The 25097-nt window shown below is 50.5% G+C and overlaps 1 protein-coding gene across 4 annotated transcripts in view; it reads left to right on the forward strand.

The window, feature by feature from the left end:
- Positions 1–25097, forward strand: part of RAPGEF1 (Rap guanine nucleotide exchange factor 1) — a 146994-nt gene that overhangs the window by 86905 nt on the left and 34992 nt on the right. For 3 of the 4 annotated variants that reach the window (XM_068552129.1, XM_068552130.1, XM_068552131.1), the window contains 6 exons: positions 11517–11605; positions 12324–12476; positions 12915–13038; positions 13425–13608; positions 14729–15229; positions 20555–20757. In XM_068552129.1, the coding sequence (XP_068408230.1) occupies positions 11517–11605; positions 12324–12476; positions 12915–13038; positions 13425–13608; positions 14729–15229; positions 20555–20757 (1254 nt within the window). Of the gene's footprint in view, positions 1–11516; positions 11606–12323; positions 12477–12914; positions 13039–13424; positions 13609–14728; positions 15230–20554; positions 20758–23126; positions 23286–25097 lie in introns of all 4 variants that reach the window. The other variant, XM_068552132.1, reaches the window with a different exon arrangement.

Below are 25097 nucleotides of genomic sequence, written 5' to 3' on the forward strand. Positions count from 1 at the left end.
TTGCCGGCTAGACGAAGTCCAGTGGAAATTGTTTTTGCACTGACTTTTAGCAAAACTCCCAGCATGTCAACTGCCACCTTTTCATGTTCTAAGAACTTCTGGGATTCTTAGTAGAAAAGCAGGATTGACGTGAGTAAGAGATGAAACTAACTGTACTTGAAATCCATGATGTGGTCTGTGAATTTACTACCCAGGGAAGTCAGAAATGGCATAATAGGAAATTATGAACCATTGTTACGGTGGAAAGTGAAGTCCTTGGAGGTCCTGGAATTGAGGTCCAAGGGACAAACCCTAATTGAGAAAATAAGTCCCAGTGGATGAGGAGCAAGGCAGAATGCAGGGCGTGAAACAGGTGAGATCCTGTGGGTTGGGACGAGGGCTGTGAGCGGTGGGAACGTGAGGCCGTATAATGTAGTGGAAAGAGGGCTAGACTAGAGTAGAGCCCAGCTAGATTTGAATCCCAAGTTCACCACTTACTAGTCTGTGAACTTGAGCAATTTACTCAAGTGCTCTGTACCTTAGTTAACTCATCTACAAAATACATGCAGTTGTTGTACCCTGTGTCATGGGGTTGTAGGAAGGATTAAATTAGTTAATACATATAAAGCTTTTAGAACTATGCTGGGCATACTAAACACTCAGATCTTAGCTGCTGTTTATTATTAATTATGTGGTGCTAGATGTATGCTTTGCAAACAGGTCTCTTGGCTTGAAAAACTGTGTTGTCTTCCTTTCTAGACCCTCCAGTACGAAACTGTAACCAAGGTACTTACCCTAGGTCCAAAAAATTCCTTCCCCACTCAACCATGCCATTAGACTCCTGAATGCTGCCTCCTTGGATTGACATTCCCCAGAAGGTCTGGAGAGTAGAATAAGGACCCCCAACGGGTAAAAATTACAGATGGGAGGCTAAGAAAGCATTGCTGGACGTTATACACTGCTCCGGAATGAAGCGTGTTGGCTGGGGCTGTCTGGGTGGCTCCCCACCTCCAATACTGTGTAAGCAGGGCTGCTGTGTCTGCTGGGCTTTATGGAGCTCATTTAGAGGGAGGCTTGACTAGACGGCATCACAGTGTCCTCTGACAGCTCCCAGTTCTCTTCACTCCCCACAGTTACTAGGTCCTGCACGATCGGTTTCGGCTGGTGAGACTTAAGGATGTAGCCCAGGGTGGCTGCTGCGTGGGACCTGATGTTGCTTCCAGGCCTGGCGCCCAGTCACACATTCTCCCATTCCAGCCTCCCACTCGCTGTCTGAGGTCGGCAGGGCAAGCGAGACGCGACCCGGCTCACACTTCACCATCGGGGTGTGTGCGCTTCGGGCTCGCCTCGCCTTGCTCTTCCTGTCCGGGCTTCTGGAGATGCTGTTATTGACAAGTGTTATTTTTCAGGTGGCATCGTTAAGGTTTCCTTCTACCAAATTGATTATAATTAGATGTTTCGAAACAAGTCAGAACATCCAAAATAGAAGAGAGAGAGTTAAGTGTAAAGCTTTGTAACATTCCCGAGTGGATTTCCTTTATGGAATCATTAAAGTGCCACTGTATCAGTTGAAAAATTGTCTAAAAGAAAAGTTTCTCAGATTTTTCAAATTGACCAGGATAAGAGAGGGGGGGGAGGGAGAGAGAAAGCGAGAGACACCTATTGATTATGAACCTGTCAGCGTCTGAACTTTTCCATAATTGTTTTAAAAATATTTTAACCAGAACAAAGATTCTCTAGGTGAGGAGCTCTGTACATTAAATTTTGTTTCATTTATTCAAGAAGCGTTTATTGAGAAACTCCTGTGTGCTGGGTAGTGTGATAGAATTGGGAATATCGTGATAAACAAAACTGGCACCGTCCCTGACCTGATGGAGCTTAGAATCTAAAGGCGGAAAAGGACAGCAATCAAAAACTTGTAATTGTATAATTATAACCAGGACTGGTGCTATAAAGGAAGAATGGCGTGTGGTCTTACTTGGGTGTAGGGGGGGACCTTCAATTTACAGGGTGATCGGAGACACTTCCCCAGAGAGAGACAGGCAGGCTAAAGCCTAAAGGATGAGCAGGAGCTGGCCTGTGTCGCTAGAAGTTTTTCATAGTTGGAGTCAGTCAAGGCCACAGGGACGATTTAGACACTGTAATGTTGGCGTTTGCTGTTAAGGTCTCAACTGTAATCATAGCTAACGTGTATTACCCACTTAATGCTTATAACGACCTCCAAGGTGGGTGTGATCCCCTCCTTCACAGGTGTGGAAACAGTCTCAGGCAGACCAGTAGTCAGTGGCAAGGGCATGATTCACACCCAGGCCTGCTGGACCCCAGACCCTGTGTTCTCACCGTCACCCTCAGCTGCCTCCCACAAGGAGGAGGATTCATGGTTCGGCCCAAGGGCTTCAGTGTGTCTCCCCTCCAGGCCAGCTGGCCCCCATCCTCTCTCACTGTCCCCATCAGGCTTAGGACACCTTATAAGCTCCTGTCCTCATGGTGTGAGGGAGCCTCGGTGGGCTGGGAGGGACAGGACTGTGCAGAGGTGAACTACATCCACGAGGGTGTCGTCATCCCACTTGGAGGGAAAGTGTTGGCATGTCCTGTAAACTGACTCACCATCTTCCAAGTTACTCATTCACTTGTTAAATGGAATTTTGCTTTTGAGGGTAGAAAAAGCGTTGTAAAGCAGGATTACTTTGTTTTTGTCCCTGAATGTGCAGTACCGTCTATCATTTAAACCTCCATGTAAATGCCACTTGTTAGCTCTGTAACCTTGGGCAACTTAACTCAGGTCGAAGGATGGACCTCTCTTATTATCTAATCTGACCCAGGCAAGTGCTTTACCAATGGGAGCCTGAGACTCAGATGGTCATGGCTCTCTGGAAGGAATTCAAAGGCCCTCACTTTCCCTTTGCTATAGGAACCACCTCCAGCCTAGCTCTTGGCTGTTGGAGGACTGAGCTTCTCAAGGTCAAACAGATACACGAGTTTGTCCTTTCAAAACCAAGACCCCAGCTCTTCCTAATTTCACCTTTTCAGCTTTTCTTCTTATCTCAGATGTACAGCTTCTTACCCATCTCTCTGGACTCTGCTTTACCATCTCTGCAGACCTTCTTGGATCTCCCTTCTAAGACCTCCAGCCTCTTCCCCTGACCTCCAGCCTCTTCCCCCACAACACACACACACACACACACACACACACACACACACACACACACACACACACACACACACACACACATTTTCTAATTGGAAGAAAAAAAACCACTGATCTGGGAGGAAACTTTGGAATACTTGCAGTTCTGTCATTTAACCATCACCATCCAAAAATTGGGCTTGTATACCAGATTCACCTTGAATAGCACGAATATTTTGAAAGAAATATTTTCCTGACTGTATCAGTTAGGGTTAGACTTGACTGCAAGAAAATCCAGCATAATACTGGCTTCAAAAGATAGAACTTTATTTCTCCTTCACGTGTAAGAAGCCTACAGATAGGCAGGCAGTCCAAGGCTAGCATGGCATTTTCACAAAATGGCCAGGGATGTGGTCTCCTATCCTGCTTTCCCACCATCTTAACACATGGATTCCACCTCATGGTCCAAAATGGCTGTTACAGTCTCCATGAATTATGACTACATTCCACCTAGCCAGGAAGAAAAGAGAGTAGGAAGTTGTGGCTTCTCCATTTCGGGGTGCTTCCTCAAAGGCCTCACAGAACTTTCACTTAATATTTTATTGGCCAGAACTTGGTCATATGCCCAAGTAAAATTCTGTTAATAAGGAAGAGCAGATACTGTGGGGCAGCTAGCTATCTCTACCACACTGACATTCCAGATGAGCCACCTCTTTTATTCCTTTATCAGCCTATTTTAAAATTTTATTTATGACGAATTTCAGACATTTGCAAAAAAGAGAACAGTATAATGAAGCCCCATCACAGAACTTCCACAGTTGGCCAGTCTTGTTTCTTCCAGACCTCTTCCTACTCCCCTGGATTATTTGGAAGCGAATTCCAGGCATCATGTCCATTCATCTGTAAATACCTTAGTGCATATCTCTAGAACAAGGCGAACTTTTTCTGTAAAGGGCCGGATAGTAAATATTTTAGGCTTCTGGGGCTACACATAGTCTCTGCTGCATATTGGTCTGTTGCATATTCTTTGTTTGTTTTAATTTAATTTTTTTAAACAAAGCATTCTTACTTTGAGGGCCTTACAGAAGCAAGCCCTGGGCTGGATTTGGCCTGCAGGGTATATAGTTTGCTGTTTTCAAACAGTTTGGTTTTCAATTTCAGATCCAAATAAAGTCCAAACACTATAACTCATTAATATTTGTCTAAAGTTCTCCCTTCTCTGTATTTTTCTCCTTGCAACTTATTTGTTTGTTCTTTTTTTAAGGAAAGGTTGTTTCTCTGAGAAGTCTCCCACAGTCTGGTTTTGCTGATTACATCTATGCGGTGTTATTTAACATGTTCCTCTGTCCCTTGAATTTCCTGCAAAACTAGGCTGAATCAGGTTCATGTTTTTGTATCTAAAAGAATGTTTCCTAGGTGCTGCCCTGCACTTCCATCTAGAGGCATCTCTCCTTTTTTGATATTAATAGCCGTTGATGGTTATTGCCTAGATCGGTTAATTCCTTGGAGTTGCAAAATGATGACATTATAATTCTTTCTGCCATCCCTTCCTCATTCCTTAGCCGGAATACACTAGAAGAGACCTCCCCTTGTCAATCAAGGTTATCCTGTGTTATAATTCTCAGGGGAAAGGCAGGATCAGTGCTTAATTCCTTCCTTCATTTACCAGTTATCAAAATGAGTGTTTCTTAGCATCATCTAACATGAGCATTGGATTGAGGTTTTGGTTTTTTTAAAAATTTATTTATTTGTATTTATTTATTTTTGGCTGTGTTGGGTCTTCGTTGCTACGCACAGGCTTTCTCTAGTTGCGTCGAGCGGGGGCTACTCTTCGTTGGGGTGCGCGGGCTTCTCATTGCGGTGGCTTTTCTTGTTGCAGAGCGCAGGCTCTAGGCACGCAGGCTTCAGTAGTTGTGGCACACGGGCTTAGCTGCTCCACGGCATGTGGGATCTTCCCGGACCAGGGCTCGAACCCGTGTCCCCTGCATTGGCAGGCGGATTCTTAACCACTGAGCCACCAGGGAAGCCCTGGATTGAGTCTTTTAATATAGCATTCTGAACTCAGGGATGTAAATAAACATAGTTTATATGTCCAGTCCATTGCAGTTATTATCCTTAGTGATGCTCAAGTCCCATCTTTGAACAGTGACAGCTTCTTCACATTGTTTCCTGAGTTCATTTTGACATGACCCCAGAAGTCTTTGATCGTTTTCTCACTTGGGGATATGAAAAGGTGTTCCAGGTTCACCTTGTACTTACTTGTGTGTGTTTGCGGTAATAGCTTTATTGAGATATAACGCCCATACCATACAGTTCCCCCGGTTTCAAGCAATTTAGTGATTTTTAGTATATTCACAGAATTGTGCAGCCATCACCACAGTCAACTTTAGAACATTTTCATTGCCTCAGAGAGTAACCCCATACCCTTTGTACTCTCCCCATACCCTGCCCTCATTTCTCTCCATTCCCCCAGCCTTAGGCAGCCACTAATCTAACTTTCTGTCTCTATAAATTTGCGCCTTTCTTTTTTTTTGACCATGTCACGCGGCATGCGGGATCTTAGTTCCCTGACCAGGGATCGAACCCGTGTCCCCTGCAGAAGCGCAGAGTCTTAACCGCTGAACCGCCAGGGAAGTCCCTAAATTTGCCTCTTCTAGACACTTCATATAAATGGCATCATATACTATGGGTCCTTTTGTGACTGACTCCTGTCACTCAGCGTAATGTGTTCAAAGTTCATCCATGTTGTAGCATGTATCAGTACTTCATTTCTTTTTATTGCCAAATAACATTCCATTACATGGATATATACCACATGTTATTTATTCATGGACATTTGGACATCTCAGTTGTTTCCACATTTTGACAATCTTGAGTAATGCTGCTGCAAACACTCAGGTACAAGTTTTTGTGTGGGTGTATGTTTTCATTTCTCTTGGGTATACGCCTAGGACTGCAATTGCTGGGTCATACAATATCTCTGTGTTTGATCTCGTAACAAACTACCAGACTATTTTCTAAAGCAACTGCACCGTTTTACATCCCTACCAACAGTACATGAGGGTTCCAATTTCTCTACATCCTCACCAGCACTTGTTATCACTGGCTTTTTTTGACGCAGCCATCCTAGTGGGTATGAAGTAGTATCTCACTATGGTTTTTTTTTTTTTTGAATCTTTTTTTTTTTTTTTAATTTATTTATATATATTTTTTATTTTTGGCTGTGTTGGGTCTTCGTTTCTGTGCGAGGGCTTTCTCCAGTTGCAGTGAGCGGGGGCCACTCTTCATCGCGGTGCGCGGGCCTCTCACGGTCGCGGCCTCTCCCGTTGCGGAGCACAGGCTCCAGACGCCCAGACGCGCAGGCTCAGTAGTTGTGGCCCACGGGCTTAGTTGCTCCGCGGCATGTGGGATCTTCCCATACCAGGGCTCGAACCCGTGTCCCCTGCATTGGCAGGCAGATTCCCAACCACTGCGCCACCAGGGAAGCCCCTCACTATGGTTTTTGATTTTCGTTTCCCTGATGGCTAATGATGCTGAACATCTTTTCATGTGCTTATTGGCCATTTGTATATCTTATTTAGAGAAATGTTTATTCAAGTCTTTTGCTTATTTTTAAATTGTGTTATTTATCTTTTTTTTGTTACTGAGTTATAATTACCTTGTACATTTCTTACCACCGACCTGGAATCAGCCATTCCTTTAAGGAGCTCTGGTTCCCTTTATTGGGGAATGATGTTTAGAGACCTCACTCCAGGGTTCCTCATTGCTACTCATTGATCACATGTTTAGTTTCTTTAAGAGAAAATACATCTTGAGTTTATACTGGTTTTTACTTAACCTCATCAAGCTTATATCTTAATTTTCTTCCTCTCACACTGAAAATCCCTGTTTTAAAAAATATCAACATTTGTTTTTGACTCATTTGTTTCTTCACAATACAAACACAACAGTCTCAGAAGAACACTAACCACCTCCATCAGTATGATTATTAGAAAGTATTAAAGGCGTTTCAAAGTTATTTTTGACCTGCAGGTTACCCATCATTTTGCAGTCATTTGAAATAGTTCTTCTTGGTGTGTCTGCATGGTCCATCTTATGTGGCATGTATTTGAGTATTTCCTGTGTGCAGTGGTCTGAGTACTCCACTGCTTTACAAAGGAGGAGAAGGAGAGGGAAGAAGAAAGGGGGAAGAGACAGCGGGTTATGTGTAGTAGGAAATTGCCATGTAGGAATGTTGTGGATATACTTTCATAAGTCAGAGAAATCATCATGCTTCTCTTCCAGCTTCATACGCTCAGGGTTTAGGGGTACTTTTGTTGTTAACGTTTTTTCCAAATAATAAGGTGGCTTAAACGAAGATAAGCCCTCCCCAGCCTACTTTCTGAGCAGTTCACTAAGTATTTTTTCTAGTAAATCTGCTAACCTGAAGAACTGCACCGAACATTTACTGCTTTTTCATTCTCAAGGGTGTTGGGAGTAGAAGGACATCTTGTCCAGCTAGGATTTGTAGCAGCGGCATCTCCCCTCTGGGCCTACACGTGTTCTGCTTAGTTACAGATGTCAAGAGAAGGTCTTTCAATAATCTGTAAGCTTGTTTAGGGCCTTTTTGGGGGTGAACCCTGAAAACTTTTATTGTTCGAGTTGTAGTGTTTGGCCCCAACTCATTATTTTGAAGACACAAGTGCCCAGTTTTAAAATTATGCCCCTCCCCCCATGCCAGCCGGGCCTGGCACTGCTTCTGGGCTGGTCTCTTCAGCATCTTTCAGTGTGGAATTCGAGATCTCCTCTGGCTGCCTTGTTTTTAGGCTGCTGTGAGCCTCCAGGAGCTGACTTGAGGAGTCACCCGCCAGGCCAGTGCACTCTGGCACCTTGTCTGCTTAGTGCTGTGTCTCCTCCTGAGCACATGTGAGAAGGAAGGCACTTCCTCTGCTCTGTCGCTGCCTCACCCCCGCTTAGGATGTGGGCAGGGAGGGTCCCCTGTTGTCACCATAAAGGTCACACTGGGGCTGGACAGCCCTGTGACCGCATTATGCCACTTCAGTTACAGGAAACTCCCCACTGGCCTGTACCCAGTGTCTTTGGTGAAGAACTTGTCTTAGGACCGCTCACCGGTAGAGGGGCTGTGTCATGGCCACGAGCACAGGACCCCATGATGATAGAGGGTAGACGGTGGCAGGTCGGGACGCGGCCTGAGCAGGAGCAGCGGGCCCAGGCTGCAGGGTGGGGCGCTTCCAGTTAAAGTATGTGAACCTGGAGGACTCGGGCCTCTCCTCGTGCAGCCCGTGTCCCCTCTGCCTGGCAGGGGCCGAGGAGGCAGAAACAGATAGGACCGTTTCTTACCTGAGCACCGAGCTGTGCTTTGACTGGATGAAGGTCATCTAAGATGGAAGTGTCTCTGTGATCACTCTCAGTATGAATGAAATGAACATGGAAATAAAGTATTGTGTATTTAGAAAGGTACTCTTCCCTGGTACCTTTCGGGCTTTTGAAAACTGCTTTTCGGTGAACCGGCAGTTGTCTGGTTTACAGTAAGCTGCCGGCTCTGGACACAGTCTCACGTGCCGTCTCTCTCAGTCCTTCCGAACCTGTGCCTCAGGAGGACTGGAAAGTCTGACATCCTCTCAGAAATCTGGCTTCAGTAGGGGGGGTTGGGCTCTGGCCAGGTTACAGACGGTGGGCTCTGAAGGAGATGAGGGTGCTGGCACGGTCGCCGGGTACGTGCACATTCTAAGGGTGCCCTTCTGCCTGTGAGCGAGAAGCCAGGTTGAGAGTGAAGACCTTCTGGCCGGTGTGTTTGTGTTTGGGCTGGAAGGTCGTGGTGCATATGGAAAGCTGCCCCCTCCTGTGATGGTCTCCTTGGGCCTGGGGGGAAGGAGGGTAAGTGCTGGGATCTGACTTCGTCTTGGAATTCGGGTGCACACTTGCACATGTGTGCCTGTCATTGCGTGGTTCTTTTGCCATTGTTCTTTAGTTGAGTTCACACAGCTGCCTCTCCAGAAAGATGGCATTCTAATTATAATTGCTCAGGACTCAACGAAGAATTGGTGGAATTTTGTCCTGCCTCAGCAGATGCACGCGTCCAGGCTCCTCCCTTTGCTTTGCCCTGCTTGTAAGGAGAGTGAGCTGAGTGTGGCGCTTCCAAGACACTTTGACTCCCTCTGATGCCGCGATGCTCTTCTGTGTGGCCTGGTGATGGGCTGGATGGACGGCCTTCCCCACCCTGCTCCAGGCGATGGGGTGCAGGGGGCCTGCCTCCACGCCACTTGCTCTCTCTTCTAATTACGTCGTCTCTTGTCTCTCCACCTTGTCTGTAATCACCAGCTAGTTAGCTGTTCCTTACATATTTGCGAGATTATGTTTAACTCCTAGATGGTGACAACAGGAAAATGCCAACCTTCTCCTTTCTTCTTCCAGTACTTGATTCTTGGCGATCTCAACCCTCCACGTTTCTCCAGGAATAGGCATCGAAACTATTACAGAGTGGGGTGACACTGATTCTGATTATATGGAGTATGCCTTATTTTTCTTTTAATTAGTATTTCAGAAGTAATACATGTTCATTGTAGCAAAGTAAGAAAAAGCAGAGAAGCAAAAACAAGAAAATAAGGGGTGTTTCATAGCCATATTTTTTCCTATACGTGTGTTCTTGGTTTTGTTTTGTTTCCAAAACATACTGTGTATACACCAGTGTACCATCTGGGCTGTTTTTCCACTTAACATTGTATTGTCTTTCCACGCTGTCATATATTCTTGTTGTGAGTTTTTTTTAATGGTAATATAATGGTCCATTGTTTAATTCTATCTTAATTTATGTAATCAGTACCTAGTATTGAATATTTAATTATGGAATATTGAATAGTCTGATTTTACCTGTTACACATAATGCTGTGGTGACCATTCTTTGTGGCTTAATTTTTGTACACATCCGTGTCATTTTCCTTGGGCTAAATTATTATAAAATGTATGCAAATATTTAAAGCTTTTTATGTATACTGACAAGTCATCTTTTAGAAAGGCTATCCAAAGCATTACTTCCATCCATCATATTAACTCTTTGCCTTACCACACTTGTCGGGATTCCTGTGTGGGGTGTTTTGAGTTGGGAGAGGCTTTGCAGTCCGATTTGGGGGCACGCTGCTGTATTACCCACCTTCTTCCATTGCTGCCTCCTCTGTAACTTTAGAAATAGACGTTCATACTGAAAGCCTGAACTTCTCATGTGACACATGTAGGTCCTACCCAGGTGTGCATCAACAGGACAACGAGTGAAGAAATTGTGGGTTTATCCATATACTGGACTACAACTCAGCAACATCAAGGAACACTACTCACGTACACAGAGACGTGGGTGTTCACACTGAGCAAAAGAGGATCAACGAATAGAGATAGAGAGGGGATTAGTGGTTGTGGGTCCAGGAGGGCTGGGGAGACATGAGGAGGGACCATTGAAAGGTCCAGAGTTTGTTTTGGAAGTAATAATGAGTCCTAAAATTGATTGTGTTGATGGTTGCACAACACTGTGAACAGACTAAAAACCATTGCATTGCACGCTTTAAATGGCTGAACTTTGTGGCATAGAGCTGTTCAGAAAAGGAAGAGGGACACCAAAGAGTACATGCTGTATGGTTCCACTTATTTCAAGTTCTAGGCAGAAGTGATCCAAGAAGCAGAAGTGGAAAGTGGTTGCGGGGGTGGGGGGCAGATTGACTGGAGAGGGCGGTGGGAACGTTCTGTATTTCTGAGTGATTCTTATATGGTGTATGCAATCACCAGAGCTCATCAAACTGGGGGAAAATGCATTCTAGTCGAAAAAACCAAGTAGGCCCTAATCACCTCTTTTTTTTTTCCTATTTAAAAAAATATTTTCTAAAGTCATTTCTCTGCTGGGTAATGTGCCCTAAACTTTCTGTCCATTGACAAAGATTCCCACCAGTCATTTCAGGATACCAGCTGCTGCCACACCCACGGCCCGCTCACTCTGGGAAACCACCTCCCCCAGGACCAGAGGTTTGATTGTTAGTAGGCAGCATCCTGCACGTCGTGTAATGGCTTCAGAGAACTAAAGGGTAGTACTTCTTCCTCCACAAACCGACTGGCGGTTGTTCTGCCAGGAGTTTGATCTGTGTGATGAACTTAGTCATTCTGAGACAGTGGGGCTTCTCATTTCCCCCTTCCAAAAGGAAGTGCCTTTATGCACTTGAAACTTTCGATGTGCTGTGCAGGTATTTTTGGAGGGTAGGGGACGTTTTGGGAAGTCAGGCAGATTACCTAAGTCAAATCATACTCGCACTTATGGTGAGTGAGGAATCTGTGGGCAGTGGAGGACAGACAGCTGACCCACCTGGTTGGGAACATTCACGGTGAGGAACCTTCCTCGTGTCTCACTGCTTTTCTCTTGTGTGGGGTGTAGGAGCTGGTCAGACTTACCATCGAGAAGCAGGGGCATCCGTCTCCAACAAGCCCAGTGAAACCCAGTTCCCCAGCCTGCAAACCCGACGGGTGAGTGCTGACCAGACCCTCCAGTATCTGGGGTCACGGTTGATCTACACTTGAGAAAGAAGGGGAGCCAGGTCCGGAGCCCACATCAGGCAGGCCCTGTGAGGCCCACATTCCCTTCTCAGTGAATTCTGGGTAAGAGCCTGCATTACTTTAAAGTGTGTGTAGCTCACACCCATTTTGAAGAACTGCCTGGTCTCCAGGTTAATAGTCAGCATGACCTTTTCTAAGGATAGTGTGTGATGTCAAAACCCACCTGCACTTTTCTTGACCAGCTTCCTCCCATAATTAGAAAGAACTTCGAAGGGTTGGGTTTTAGGGGTTTGACTTGAGAGCACTTAGCTTTATCAAGAAAGGAAACTGAGGGTAATGTGGACAGTTATAAGGCCTTGCAGTAATTTCTAGTACAAGCTCCTAGTAAAAACGTAAAACCTACACTTGGAGCATTTTAGAACATCGTCTAGTCCAGAGATTCCTCTTACAGATGAGGAAACTGAGGTGCAGAGGCAGGGGGACTTGGCCAAGCTTCCGCTGTTTGTGGGTGATCGAACCAGACTTGAAGCCCCATCTCTGCCTTGGAGCCCAGGGCACAGTGTCTGCTCTGTGTCCAGGGCACCTCCGTCCCTGTCCCCCCATGACTTCCCTGCCCTGGTCACATCCTCACGCTCTCAGGACCTTCTCTGTGGCCTTCTGTAACCCCGAGTTCTCTTCAACTCTCCAGCCAGTCTGAGCTCCCCCTGACAGATCGAGAGATGGAGATTCTAAACAAGAGGACCGGCCTGTCGCAGTCGGCCGAGGGGCTCCCAGATTCCACGGATGAAGAGGTCGCGCCCCCCAAACCCCCCTTACCTGGCATTCGTGTGGTTGATAATAGGTAATTTTCTGTTTTTCTAGCACCCTCCTCTGTTTATGTCATAAGTTCATGAATGGATGGGTAGGATGAGCCAAAAAGAAGACGGTGCCATTAGGGTCAGCACCTGCTCTGTAGGCACCTTGGCGGTTTGACCTTCCTCCGGAGGGGCGTCTCCGGAGGACGCAAGCCTGGCCCAGCACCCTCCCTTGCCCCACACCCTGAGAACTCCCAACCGCTTGCCTTTAGCCTTAGCCAAGCAAAAACTGGTACCATTTGTTACGAAAAGAAAAGCAAGGACTTTGGATACTAGTTTTTTGGCACTGGTGGGATGGGAGTTGAAAGTGTGAAAAGCAGGTGTGAAGTGTCTGATAATGAAAGAACCCACCTCCCATACCCCAGTATCTGTTTAAAGCATTTTGTGGGGTGTCTGGTTTGATCGGGTTCCTTGCTCTGTTTCAGTCCTCCACCAGCATTGCCACCGAAGAAGAGACAGTCGGCTCCATCCCCTACCCGAGTGGCCGTCGTGGCCCCCATGAGTCGAGCCACCAGTGGCTCCAGTTTGCCTGTTGGAATTAATAGGCAGGTAATTAGCCCCATCTAGAAAGGCAGAGGAAGGCTTCAGGTTTGGGGATTTGGTTCCTGAAGCTGAGAGAAACCCAGTGGTCTTCAGTCCCTGGCGTTGGTCACAGGAGGAGCTCTCCCCCCTGGGGTGGAAGTTCCCTCACCGGGTGGGGAGGCTGAGACCGGCCCCAGGGCCTCCCTCGCACTGAGCTCCGAGCGCTTGCAGAGGCCCTCTTTCTCGGAAGGCGCAGAAGTGGTGTTTACAGCCTACAGCAAAGACGGGCCTTTCCAGCGGGTTGCTGAGCTTGCCAGTATTTCCTTCACCGAGTAAACGTACCGGCTCCCTCCCCTGGTCTCTGCCACCATTTCCCAGGAGTGACTTGGTTTGTTTTCGTTTTTGCCCGGGAGGATTTTGACGTGGACTGTTACGCACAGAGACGACTGTCGGGAGGCAGCCACTCATACGGCGGCGAGTCGCCCCGCCTGTCCCCCTGCAGCAGCATAGGCAAGCTCAGCAAGTCGGACGAGCAGCTGTCCTCTCTGGACAGGGACAGCGGGCAGTGCTCCCGGAACACAAGCTGTGAAACACTAGGTGAGCTGCCGGCGCCTCCGTCACCATTGCTGGCTCGTCGTCTCTCGGTGGCTTTTTGGGCTCAGACAGTGATGCCAGTCACTGGCTCTGTTGACCTTGGCCAAGTCATTCAAAATCCGAGCCTCAGTTTCCTCGTCTGCAAAATGAGGATACCAGTGTCTGTCTGTGAAGGGGGTTGAAAGTTTAAATGGAGTAGCAGTGTGAAACCCCATGGGAGCTACTGAAATGGTAGCTGTCACTTCGATTAGCCTGTCCGTGTGTCATTTGACTCCCTTTGCCAGAATTCAGAGCCATCTGTGCTCAGAGCCCCTGACCACTTTTGACGGAGGGCGAAGGCGAGTGAACAGCACGTGCTGACCTCGGGCGGTGGGGCCCGATGAGGGTCTGGCATGCACTTTGGCAGGAGGCTTACAGAGCACTGAGCTGTTCATGTCCCGCGAACTAGATACTTCACTTCTGAGAGTTTATCTTAAGAACATAATCAGAGATTTATGGCAAGATTTCTGTCCAAAGACATTAATCTCAGCATTACTAAGAGTAATGATGATAAACTGGAAAGAATCTACTACTCAGTGGTAGGAAATCAGGAGACTTAAGATACATCCATTTGGTGGAATAATACATAGCTGTATTAAAAACCAATTATGATATAGTGATCAGCGGACAAAATCCAAGACCACTTATATAGTATTTTCTCAGAGTTTAAAAAAAAAAAAAGAATCCAAGGGAAAAAAGACTTTTAAGGAAATGCATCCAATGGTAAGCAGAGATTATAGTTAGATTATGGGATTGTGGGTGATTTTTATTTTCTCAATAGGGTTTTTTGGCCACCTTTTCTACAGTGGTCATGCATTTTTCTTTTTTTAAGTAAGAAACTTTTAAAAATCCAAGGAAGTACAAAGAATTGGATAGCAAACAGTCAAATTCCCATCTGGTTTTACTTTTATAAGCAGGAGAAAAATGAAGAATATAAAGTAAAGTGAGAGTCTTTGCGGATGAGACGGGAGATGTGTTTTGGTCACTCTCTAATGAGCAGCATTGGGTCAAGGAAGAAGGGTGGGATCTTTTCTTTCTGTGGGGGCTGGTGGCTCACAGTATGTTTCTCCTGTTGTGAATGCAGATCATTACGACCCTGACTACGAATTCCTCCAGCAAGACCTCTCTAACGCAGACCAGATACCTCAGCAAGTGGCCTGTAACCTCAGCCCGTTGCCAGAGTCCTTGGGGGAGTCTGGGTCTCCATTTCTTGGCCATCCTTTCCAGTTGCCTCTGGGCAGCTGTCCCCAGCCAGAGGGGCCCTCGGCCCCAGGGCAGCAGATGGACGTGCCGCCTGCTCTTCCCGAGAAGAAGCGCAGGAGCGCGGCCTCCCAGACGGCGGACAGCTCTGGCTGCAGGGCGTCCTACGAGCGGCACCCCTCGCAGTACGACAACATCTCCGAGGAGGACCTGCAGAACCCGGCCTCGGTCCAGTCCGTCCCCTTCACGCCCTTTGCTGCTATCCTTCCCTTTCAGCAAGGAGGTTCCTCAGCCTCTGTCGAATTTGTGGGTGATTTCACTGTTCCTGAATCAACGGGTGACCCAGAAAAACCTCCTCCTCTACCAGAGAAGAAAAACAAACACAGTAAGCTTTTGTCGAGCTGTTGTCGGGAAGCACCTTTTGTAACCTAAAATGGTGTTTTATTGAAACATTAGATCAGAATCAAACCAGTGGCCTCGTAATTTCATAAAAGGTAGAACCACAGGTATGTGGACACTTACAGGAGCCTTGTGTTGTCAATACTGGGGATCATTTTTAAAGCCTGATAAGCTGACCTCTCCTTTTGGTCTCGACAGAACCTCAGGTCTGGTCTCCACAGAGTATTTGGCCTCTTGTAGATGGCAGTCAGTTGACCTTCTGGCCCGAACACGTGGTGACAAAGAGAAACAAATATCACGGCATTATATCTGGGTAAAGCAGAACAGACATTTGAATTAAAATAGCCTTGATCGCACCCACAGGGGTTTTCTAATGCTCCGTGAAATGCAGGGGACTGTTTAGAGAGAACCCTGGTACCGCTCTGTCTTCTGTGTGCAGACACTGAAATGTCACATAACGACTTGGAATCTGGGATTGCCGGGTTGGAGTTGCTGAGGACACTTCTTGGACCAGATATTCTGATATATGATGTTATTAGGGCCCAGGGGTAGAGCTGAAATTTTGGATTTTTGTATTTTGAATATTTTCCAAGGTCCTAAGTAGAATTCTGCAGGGATTTGCTTTTCTGCTGGCTCCCCGACTGCTCTGTGTTGCCTGTCTCTCTGCCCCGCCCTCTCCCCACGTCACCCGCACAGCTCTGCCTCATCTTCCTTGGGCAGACAGGCTGTCAGTGTTCCGATATGTGTGTGGCCACATCAGCCCACAGCCCCAGGATTCCCTGGCCTCAGTGGAAACATCCATCAGATGACTTCTGTGACCTGGAAGTTGAGTATCCATTCCAAATTCCCAAGTGAGAGCGTCTCATTGGCCCTGCCGAGAGCGGCCCGTTCTCAGAAGGGGAGACCTGGCCTTAGTTACCGCACTGGGTGTCGCCCAGCTTGTATAATGGCCTCGGTGGTATGGTTCCCCAGCTGGAGGGAGAGCTGGCTCTGTAGGGCTAATGATGTCATTCCCATCTGTCATGTAAGTTCACTCACTAGAAAGCAGGCCGCTGGTAGAGGGAGCTGCAAACAGCAAGGCCAGGAACGTCTCCTTCTGCGCCTCTCTGTCTACACGCACAGGTGTCTAAAGAGCTATGGGCCTCTCCCCTGCACCCACCTGGCCTTGACTTGAGCAGCGTGCCCTTGAGGGCTCGCACCCTTTCCCGTCCTTTCCTAGGAATCTTCTGGACCTAGACCAAGAGCAGGCTTCACCCGTGCAAACCACAGCAGATTTGTGGTGTCGCCTGGCTGGGGAGCCAGGAGCCTCACGTCTGAGCTCTTAGACCAGGTGTGGGCAGCGGCTTCAGGCAGAAAAGAAAAGGAAAGGGGGAGGCGTCCACTGTTGCCTTTTGACTAGCCTCAAGTCTCCTGTGGCTAAAAATACTTCCTATTAATTTAGGCATCCATTTTTCGGCTCTGTGTCATCCGTCAATGTCTGTAGCTCTTGTGCCTGCAAACCTTTAAAATCTACTGAGCGCCTCCGGTGTGGCACCCTGGGCTGAAGCTTGACACACTCTGACATACTCTGTCGTATTCGTCCTTACCAACCTCCTGGCTGGCCGGGTGTCATTAGCCCCCTTTTTATAGCTGAAGAAACTGGAGCTCAAAGGAACTGAGCCTCTGCCCAAGATCAGATCAGCAAGGAAGTGGGTGGCAGATGTGGGCTTCTGAGCAGTGTTTTCCTAGCTCAGCTCACTGCCTCCCAGGCTGAGGAGGAAGGCCTCCCCCCCACTTCCCTGAGCCCTGTGCCAGCTTACAGTAGTAACCCCTGCGCAGCCGGTGGTCTCCTCAGTGCCCTGTGAAAGGACCCCTGACTTGAGGCTCCCCGAGGCTTAGTCCTAGTCTCAGGTCTGCTCTTCGCTTCCCGAGGGGACCCTTGAAGAGCTCCAATCTGCAACCCCGTGGAACACTCCTCACAGAGTTGCTTTGAAGGAAAGGAGGAGGCCATCATCATCTCTATACTTGGCTAGCGCTGGACAAAGCTTGTGCGCGCGCAGCCTCGCGTCAGAGCGCATCCCCGTCCTTCGGGTTGCTCTGAGGGTCCCCGGCCCTGTGAGCCCCTTGTGCCATACGAGCTTCCTCATCACCGTCTGCCCACAGCCCCCGGTGCCCACTCGGCACTCCCAGTGATGCCGGCCGCTGTAGTCTCTGGGCCCTTGTGCTGGGCTGCCTTTGAAATGGACTGGTCCTCCTTGTTTCTAGAAGGTGGTGACCATCGCTGCTGCCTCTCTGTGCTTGGTTAGCAGTTCTCTACAAGGACTTCAACATCAAGGAGTTCATGGAGCTCCTGAAAAGATCGCAGCCTTACTGAAGCTTTCCATTTTGGTCAGGCAGAGGTGGTTGCATTCAGGCTCCTTAGGGAGAAATTTGTGGGCATTTGGGAACGTCTTCGTGGTTTGCGTCTTCCCCTGGAACCCAGTGGTGTTGCTTGTGCAGTGTTAGAGAAGAGGCGATGTGAGGTTCCAGGGGGACTGCAAGCTGCGCTTCTCTTTGAGAAGCACCGATTTTATGGGGGAAATCACCTTTTACAGCCAAGCTCCACTCTGTGCTTTTTGGAGCTGAGATGTTCTTACTGATTCCTTTAAATAAAGAAGGTAACGTTGAACCCCCTCTTTCAGTGAAGGGTGCTAGAAAGACGTATTTGGAGAAAGGCATTTCCTGTCTACCTTGACCCCCAGTGAGGTGCAGAGAAGAAAAAGACCATCTCCCTACCTTCATGGCTGCCTTCCCCAGCAAAGTGTCTCTGTCCTTTCATTTCTGACTGGTTTAGGTCTCCAGTTAAGCCCAACTTTCTGGTTATTTGAAAATACAAAGTTAAGCCCTGCGAACTTGTCCTTGCTATGGTTTCTTGGTATCTGAACTTTGGCTTCACCTAGCAGGTGCTCGCATCCCTTCACCTCCCTCTTAGTTCATGCGCGGTCACCCTGTAAATAAGTTAGTACTTATTCCTGACGCAGGTATTGAGGGGCGCAACGGTGCCTTTCCCTCCAAACACGCGTCTGTATAGGGGATGCCCTAACACCCAGGAGCTTCCTTCGCTACCTAGAGAAGGGGAAGGGCGGAGCAGTTTGGGCCTGCCTTGAACTCGACTTTGCGACAGGGAGTGTAAAGTGCGAGATCCCGTCCACACAGGTAGTTTGGGGTTGGAGAAAGGGCTTCTGCTCCAGTCCAGCCCTCACAGCTACGGACGCCAGATGACGGCTCTGTCAGGTCCAGACTGTCACTTCTCCCAGAGCCCTCTGGAGTCTTCAGAAAGGCCTGGCTCAGAAGATGGGGCTTGGATCACTAACCACCAGAAGTCAGAAGTAAAGTATACGCTGGTGCCCTCACGTGAGGGCTGAGGGCTTCACACCTGCCGCGGAGCCGCCGTCTGCGGCCGAGGGCTCCGTCGGTGATGCCACACTGCCGGTGGGGGCGCCTGCCCGCCGTGCGTGCCCTGTAGGTGCAGGCAGCTCCGCCGTGAGGCCGCGGCTCCGCGACGCATGGCCGCGGTGGCAAGGGCTAGGGCTGCTTTTTTTTTTTTTTTTTTAACATCTTTATTGGAGTATAATTGCTTTACAGTGGTGTGTTAGTTTCTGCTTTATAACAAAGTGAATCAGCTATACATATATCCCCATGTCCCCTCCTCCTTGCGTCTCCCTCCCACCCTCCCTATCCCACCCCTCTAGGTGGTCACAAAGCACCGGGGCTAGGGCTTCTTCAAGGGCTTTTAGAGAGGAGAGGATCCTTATGTTTCAGTGTGAGCACTTCCTTTCTCTCTGTTTGCCCCTCTGTACAGAGGATGTTCCATACAGCCTCCGGGCTTGGAGGGGGAGAGCTTAGTGACTGTTATTTCTTGCCTACCCAGCGGGTGCTCTGCAAGACCCGCCCCCGGGGCTGCAGCCTGGTTCAGCAAGTCACTGAGCAGGGACAGATGCTGGGGGGACATGCGTTCTCTTCATTCATTCATTCTGTAAATATGTGTGGATGCCTGCTGTGTGTTCGGCACCGGTGAGACAGCGGCGGACAGGACAGACAAGGTCCCTGCCCTCCTGCAGCTTCCGCTCTTGAGTGAGAGGCAGTAAGTCCTGCTGCACCTACTTTGGAGATTCTTCCTGAACCAAACCACTCTCGCCCCCCCACCCCCACCTGTGGCCTTTCACCTGAGCAAGCACAGCCGCCCAGAACTGTCTTCCCAAGACGAAGCAGCTCCGGGCACACCCGGGGCGGGAGGGGGGGGGGCGCCCTTCTGTGGGTTCCCGCCAACTCAGCATCAAGCCCGCTTCCTTGCCCCATTCACACAGCCCCATGCGACCTCCTGGGTCGTCCCTCTCCCCTCACCGGCTGTGCTCTGCCCACCGGACCCTCGTCCTGCCTGTGGGCCTCTGCCTGGCCGGGAAGACTCTTCCACCCGTCCTCACCCTTATTCTAGAGAAGCACCCCCATCGCCACCCCATTTCACTGTCCTCCATGGGACACACATACCCCACCTCGGCCTGTTTTCTGTTTCCCTGGGGAGGGTGTGAGCGCCACGCAGGCGAAGGATTCGCTTTGCTGGCCCCTGTGTAGTCCCAGCACCTGGGTCAGTGCCTAACACATAGTAGGTGCTCAGAAAAATGAGACGAATGAAAAAAGCCCAGCTAGCTCGTGACACGCCGTGGGCAGGCCTCTGAAGGAAGGGAACGTGGGGCCAAGGAGGGGCTGCTGGGGCAGGGCCGGGGGGTGAGAGGCCTCCATGGAAGTCAGGGGACCTGAGCCCGAGGCCCAAAGGAGGGAAAGAGTCGGGCCTGGCAGCGTAGCAGCAGGGTTGCGGGAAGAGCAGCCGGGACAGCACTGCGGAAAGCCCCGAGCGTGGTCCGGGAACTGAGAGAGCCAGAGGAACGGGCCGCGTGCGCTGGGCGCCCAGGCCACGGCCCTGGAGAGGCTGGAAAGCCCCAAGGGCTTCTCAGCAAGGAGTGGAGTGCCCCCTACGCCTTTCTAAAAACAGACTCTATTCCCTCGAGCGGTTCTAGGTTCCCAGGGACGTTGGGCGGAAAGTACGGGGAGTTCCCGTAGGTCCTTGCCCTCCCCTCCCCCGCACACACGGCTCCCCCCGTCACCACCTCCGCGGTGACCCCGCGTGACACGCCATGGTCGCCGAGTCAGGGTTCACGTCGCCTTGACACAGGTGTCCGCGTGGTAGTGTCGTACAGGGTGGGCTCTCCGGGCCCTCACCCTGGCCGCCGTGAGGGGGCAGGGTGGGGGTCTGGACACAGCGGTCCCCAGCCCAGTGCCCTGTCTGTGTCCGCAGTGCTGGCCTACATGCAGCTGCTCGAGGACTACTCGGAGCCGCAGCCCTCCGTGTTCTACCAGACGCCGCAGAAGGAGCACGTCTACCAGCAGAAGAACAAGCTTCTCATGGAGGTGTACGGCTTCAGCGACTCCTTCAGCGCCGGGGACGCCCCGCAGGAGCTCGCCCCGCCCCCTGCCCTGCCCCCCAAGCAGCGGCAGCTGGTAAGCGGCCCCCCCCGCCAAGGTGGCCCTCGCTGTTCCACCCCCAGCGACCAGTCTCTCATCCTCACGGGTCTCTAGCAACTGGGATGGTCCTGGGGCAGGTTTCGGCGCCTCTCCTTCCGGGCCAGGGCTCTGGACCGTGCTCCCGTGCCCTCACTGCGGCCTGTCTCCTGCTGCACCATCTCCCCACCCTGGGGGGTGGCGCCTTTCTTTTCCAGAGCAGCCCCTGCAGCTGGGGCTGGCTTGTACTCAGAATGTTTGCTTTCTCTGTTGACGGTCCTTTTTCTCTCTTCTTTGGCTCCAATATAGACCTCCCAGAAAGGAGGGACTCAATCAGAGCACAGGGCACTGTCTGTGTAGGGCCATCTGTGGACTTGATTTACATAATGGGCCTCACTCTGCCCAGTGATTTAACACCCCGCCCTGGCCGGGTATGACCCATTGAGAACCAGCTCTATTGAAGCAGGATGGCTTTGCACAGAGCCGCTTTGTGTTTCAGGCATGGCGCACCGTTCCTCCTTCAAAATCCCCTCCTGTGTAAGGACTCCATGTAGGTGGCACAGAGGCAGGCTGTCCAGCCGTGGGCAGGCTGTGAGGCTCGGGGACCAGACGAGGGGCACGGCGGGTGCGCCTCTCAACCCTTTTCTCTTTGCCACCAGTTTACTAACCGAGTGGGCTCTGGTCAGGTTGTGGAATCCAAATGTCCCATCCAGCCGTGTTCTCCAGGAGAGGAGTCCCGACTTTATCAGAGCTGCATGTGCTGTCTTGCTCTTACGCTGGTAGTGATTTAACCAGCGAGGGGCCCAGCGTGGCTGGCCAGGCCACCTTTTATCCATTGCGAGAGGACGTGAGGTGCTGCCCCAACTTTTCTGAGAGGCAGCTGCCGACCAGACGACAAAGGCCCCTGGGTGACTCCTCGAAACTGTCTGGGCCTCAGCAGTGCTGTGATTGGGCCTCGAACATGCCTGGCCCCAGGCGTCCCCGAGCCTTCCTACACTCAGCGGGCCCTGGGGCTGGCCCCACAGAGCCACAGCCAGCCTCTTGGGGGACAGCCTGGTCTAGTAGAGGAAAGGCCAGGCTCGGGCTGGGGGTCATGGGTCGCAGTTCTGCCACGAGCTAGCTGTGTCTCAGCAGTTGTGCTCAGGGTCTCAGCTTTTCACCTGTCCTGCTCACCCCACAGACACCTGAACATGCCCGAATATGAACAAAAATTGAAAATTGATTCTAGGATTTCAAGAAGGAATTGTCACCACAGAAATATAAATGCCTGCCCCCGGGACCTCTGACCTAAAATGTTTGGTTGGACAGCTGGGCCAGTTAGGTTGAAATGTGAAGTTTTCTCATCCCCTCCTGCCGGAGTGCACGCGTGCGCGTGCCTGTCGGCCGGCCTTGGGCATCTTCTCGGTACCGTGTAGCCCGTAGGCGTCAGAGCACTGGGGAGAGATCCCTAAGGAGCGCACGCGAGTCCCAGCCCACGTGAGAGAGCTGTCAGACGGCCTCACCTGTGGCAGGGCGGCGGTGAGGGCAGCTCTGGGGAGAGACCTGCCAGGGGGCCCGGGAGGTGGGCCGACACCCTGTTGAACACCGCCCTGTGTGAGCACCAGGGCTTTCGTATGGTGTCGCACGATCCTCCCCACGGCCCCCGGCACCCCCATTTTAAGTCAACTGAGGCTGAGAGAGCTGGAGAGACTGACTCAAAGCCCACTGCCAGAAGTGGAAGATTGGGAGCCACGCCCAGCTCTGACTGAAGCCCGGGCACACACGTTCCATGCCCTGTGCCGGCTGCTTGGCATCCCTTCTCCAGTGCGGACGCAAGAAGTGTGACCCCATTTTTCCAGACAAAAGTGAGAGTGCTGGTTACACCTGCTGGCCCGCGTGCGCTGAGGGAGGCTGGTTCTAAGTGCTTTCCACGCATACCGCCCCGCACCGTGTTCCCCACATCCTACGGATGACGACCTGGGGCACAGAGAGCTTTGAGTAATGCCCGGGGCCAAGCAGGTCACGAGTGGCGGGGCTCAGATTAAGCCCAGGCAGCCTGGCTCCCGCTCTGCACTCCGCCGGAGCACGGCCACCCCACAGAGGGGGTCTGGGGGCCGAAATAAGCGGAAGAGCAGGGGCTCACCCAGGTCTGCGTGGCTCCTCCCACCTTACCGCCACTTCCAGCGGACCCAGAAGTGAAGAGGGTGCCCGCTCACCCAGGTCGCCTTTGGCAGGCATCCTTAACCCCTGAGCTGGGCCGGGAAGCCGTCCCTCTCCAGAATGTCCCAGCAGAGTCGGGTAGCAGCCTGTTTAGCCTTTATGTGTACATGCCTGACTATTCTCTGCTTTTCTCCCTCCTTCCCTGTCTTCTCTCTCCTTCCTCTGTCCAGCAGGCCTCCTATGCTGCTTCTTCCTTCTCCTCTGTCTCCTACTGTGTCCAGCAAACTAAAGTGGCCTTCACTCCCGAGGACGGCAGTGCCACTCAGGGCATCAGTGTGTCCGTCTCTAACTCCTTTCTCAGCCGGCACGGCAACTTACCTGTGCCCTCGGTGAGTCGCTCCCTGCTGCTCGCTACTGGGAAACTGGTGAGCGAGATCTCTCCCTTGTCGCTCCTGCCTCCCGCCGTGTGTGCTGCTGCCCATCGCCGGCTCTGTCTCTCCGCAGGCCCCTGCACTAGATGGGAAAGGGTACGCGTGGTTGGCTGGCTGTGGCCCGAAGGACTGTGGGAGCGGGTGGGGCGGGGAACGTGAGCGGCCACGCTTGGAACGCCATCACCCAGGCATAAACGGGCAGGGATGTTTTGGCCTTTTTATTCCATTCTCACACTGGGCCTGGGGTCAGCCCTGTGGTGCTCTGTGTTTAAAAAGGAGTAGTCCTCACGTAGGAAGCAAAGCCCCGGAGAGCAGGCTATACCCGGCATGACGGAGTTTGAGTTTGGGAGCTGTATCAGTTAGCTTTTGCTAACCCTTGCTACGTAACGTACCACCCCAAAACCTTGTGGCTTAAAACAACAGTAACTGTTTGTCATTGCCTAGGACACAGCTTAGTAGTGCGGCTGTGCTGACCCAATTAATCTGTTCCAATGAAACTCTGGATGTCAGGGGAAAGAACTTGGCAAGGGGGCACCTTTGGGCTCCACTTAAAATCGGTTTATCCTCCCCAGGCCTCAGTTTCTGTCCTTTGGGATTGTACTTTTCCTTGCCTCTTACGATAGTTCGTGAATGGGAGGATTAAGTAAAATCATAGGAGACTTCCAGGCACGTAGTAAGCTTAGAAAGTTTATTACTATTGCTCTTTCTCTTAGAGTTCTGGATTCTGGTCTTGGCTCTGCTCTAATTCTGTACAGGAGAGCTTGGGCAAGTGGCTTAACCTGCTTGCACTTCCCTTTCCCTCTGTGAATGACGAGGTTGACCTGGTGACTTTTGGAGACGTCTCCAAGCTTGGGTTCCCAGTGTGGTCTTGTCCGGTTTCCGTATCTGGGAGCCATCCAGCCAGCGCCCGGTTTAAGCTGGGCCTGCCCGTTGTGAGGCCCTTGGGACGCAGTCCTCCCTTCAGTGCTAGGGCCTAGCTTTGTAGAGCCTGCACCAAGCGTACGTGCTGTAGAAAGGCTAAACACCACTCGCCCCACCCCCCCGCCCCAGCCCTGCCCTGGTGCACAGACGCCCTCTGTTTCCTCAGCGTGCACCTCTGGCAAGCTCCTTTCACAAATCTTGCAAAACTTGGCCTGTAGACAATCCCAGCTCTTGACAGTTTTTCCCCCTCTGTGAACAGAAACTAAGTGTGAGTTTTCCTAAGAGCGTCTACAATGTCCCTTTTGAGTAGTTTGGGGTAGAAGACTGTCAATGCATTGGACTGTTTACTAGAGAATTAAAGAAGATTTGAGGGCATTTTAATTAAGTTTGGGTATGAGTACGTCATGGTTTTCACCCCTGGCACGTAGGGGAGCCTTACGGCATCTTGCAGCAGAAATGTTGTGTTCTCAGCGGCAGCTCCACAAAGGAGCCTGAGGGGAGTGAGCTAAGAAAGGTGCTTTATTTCACTTAAAGGAAAGTCCCTCCAGGCCTCAAGAGCTGTTAGTAATGGCCTAAATGTATGCAACACTTGACATTTGAAATGCTGAAACCCCGGAGAAATGATTTAGTGTAATACCAGCGTATTCTTCGTATATTCTCTGCTACGTTCGAAGATGAGCCCCAGACAGAGGGCTTTGACATGCTCTCAGAGCAGCCCTTTATTCCCAAATGTCCCTGGGCCTGTGTCGTCAGTCCAGCATGGAATTCCCAAGGGCTGCCTCGTAGGAATACAGCAGGTGCCAAATCTGAAGACACCTCACACAGTTCTTGGTCCAGTGACCTGTTACT

Source organism: Eschrichtius robustus, chromosome 10 (assembly GCF_028021215.1).
Source record: "Eschrichtius robustus isolate mEscRob2 chromosome 10, mEscRob2.pri, whole genome shotgun sequence".
Lineage (NCBI taxonomy): Eukaryota > Metazoa > Chordata > Mammalia > Artiodactyla > Eschrichtiidae > Eschrichtius > Eschrichtius robustus.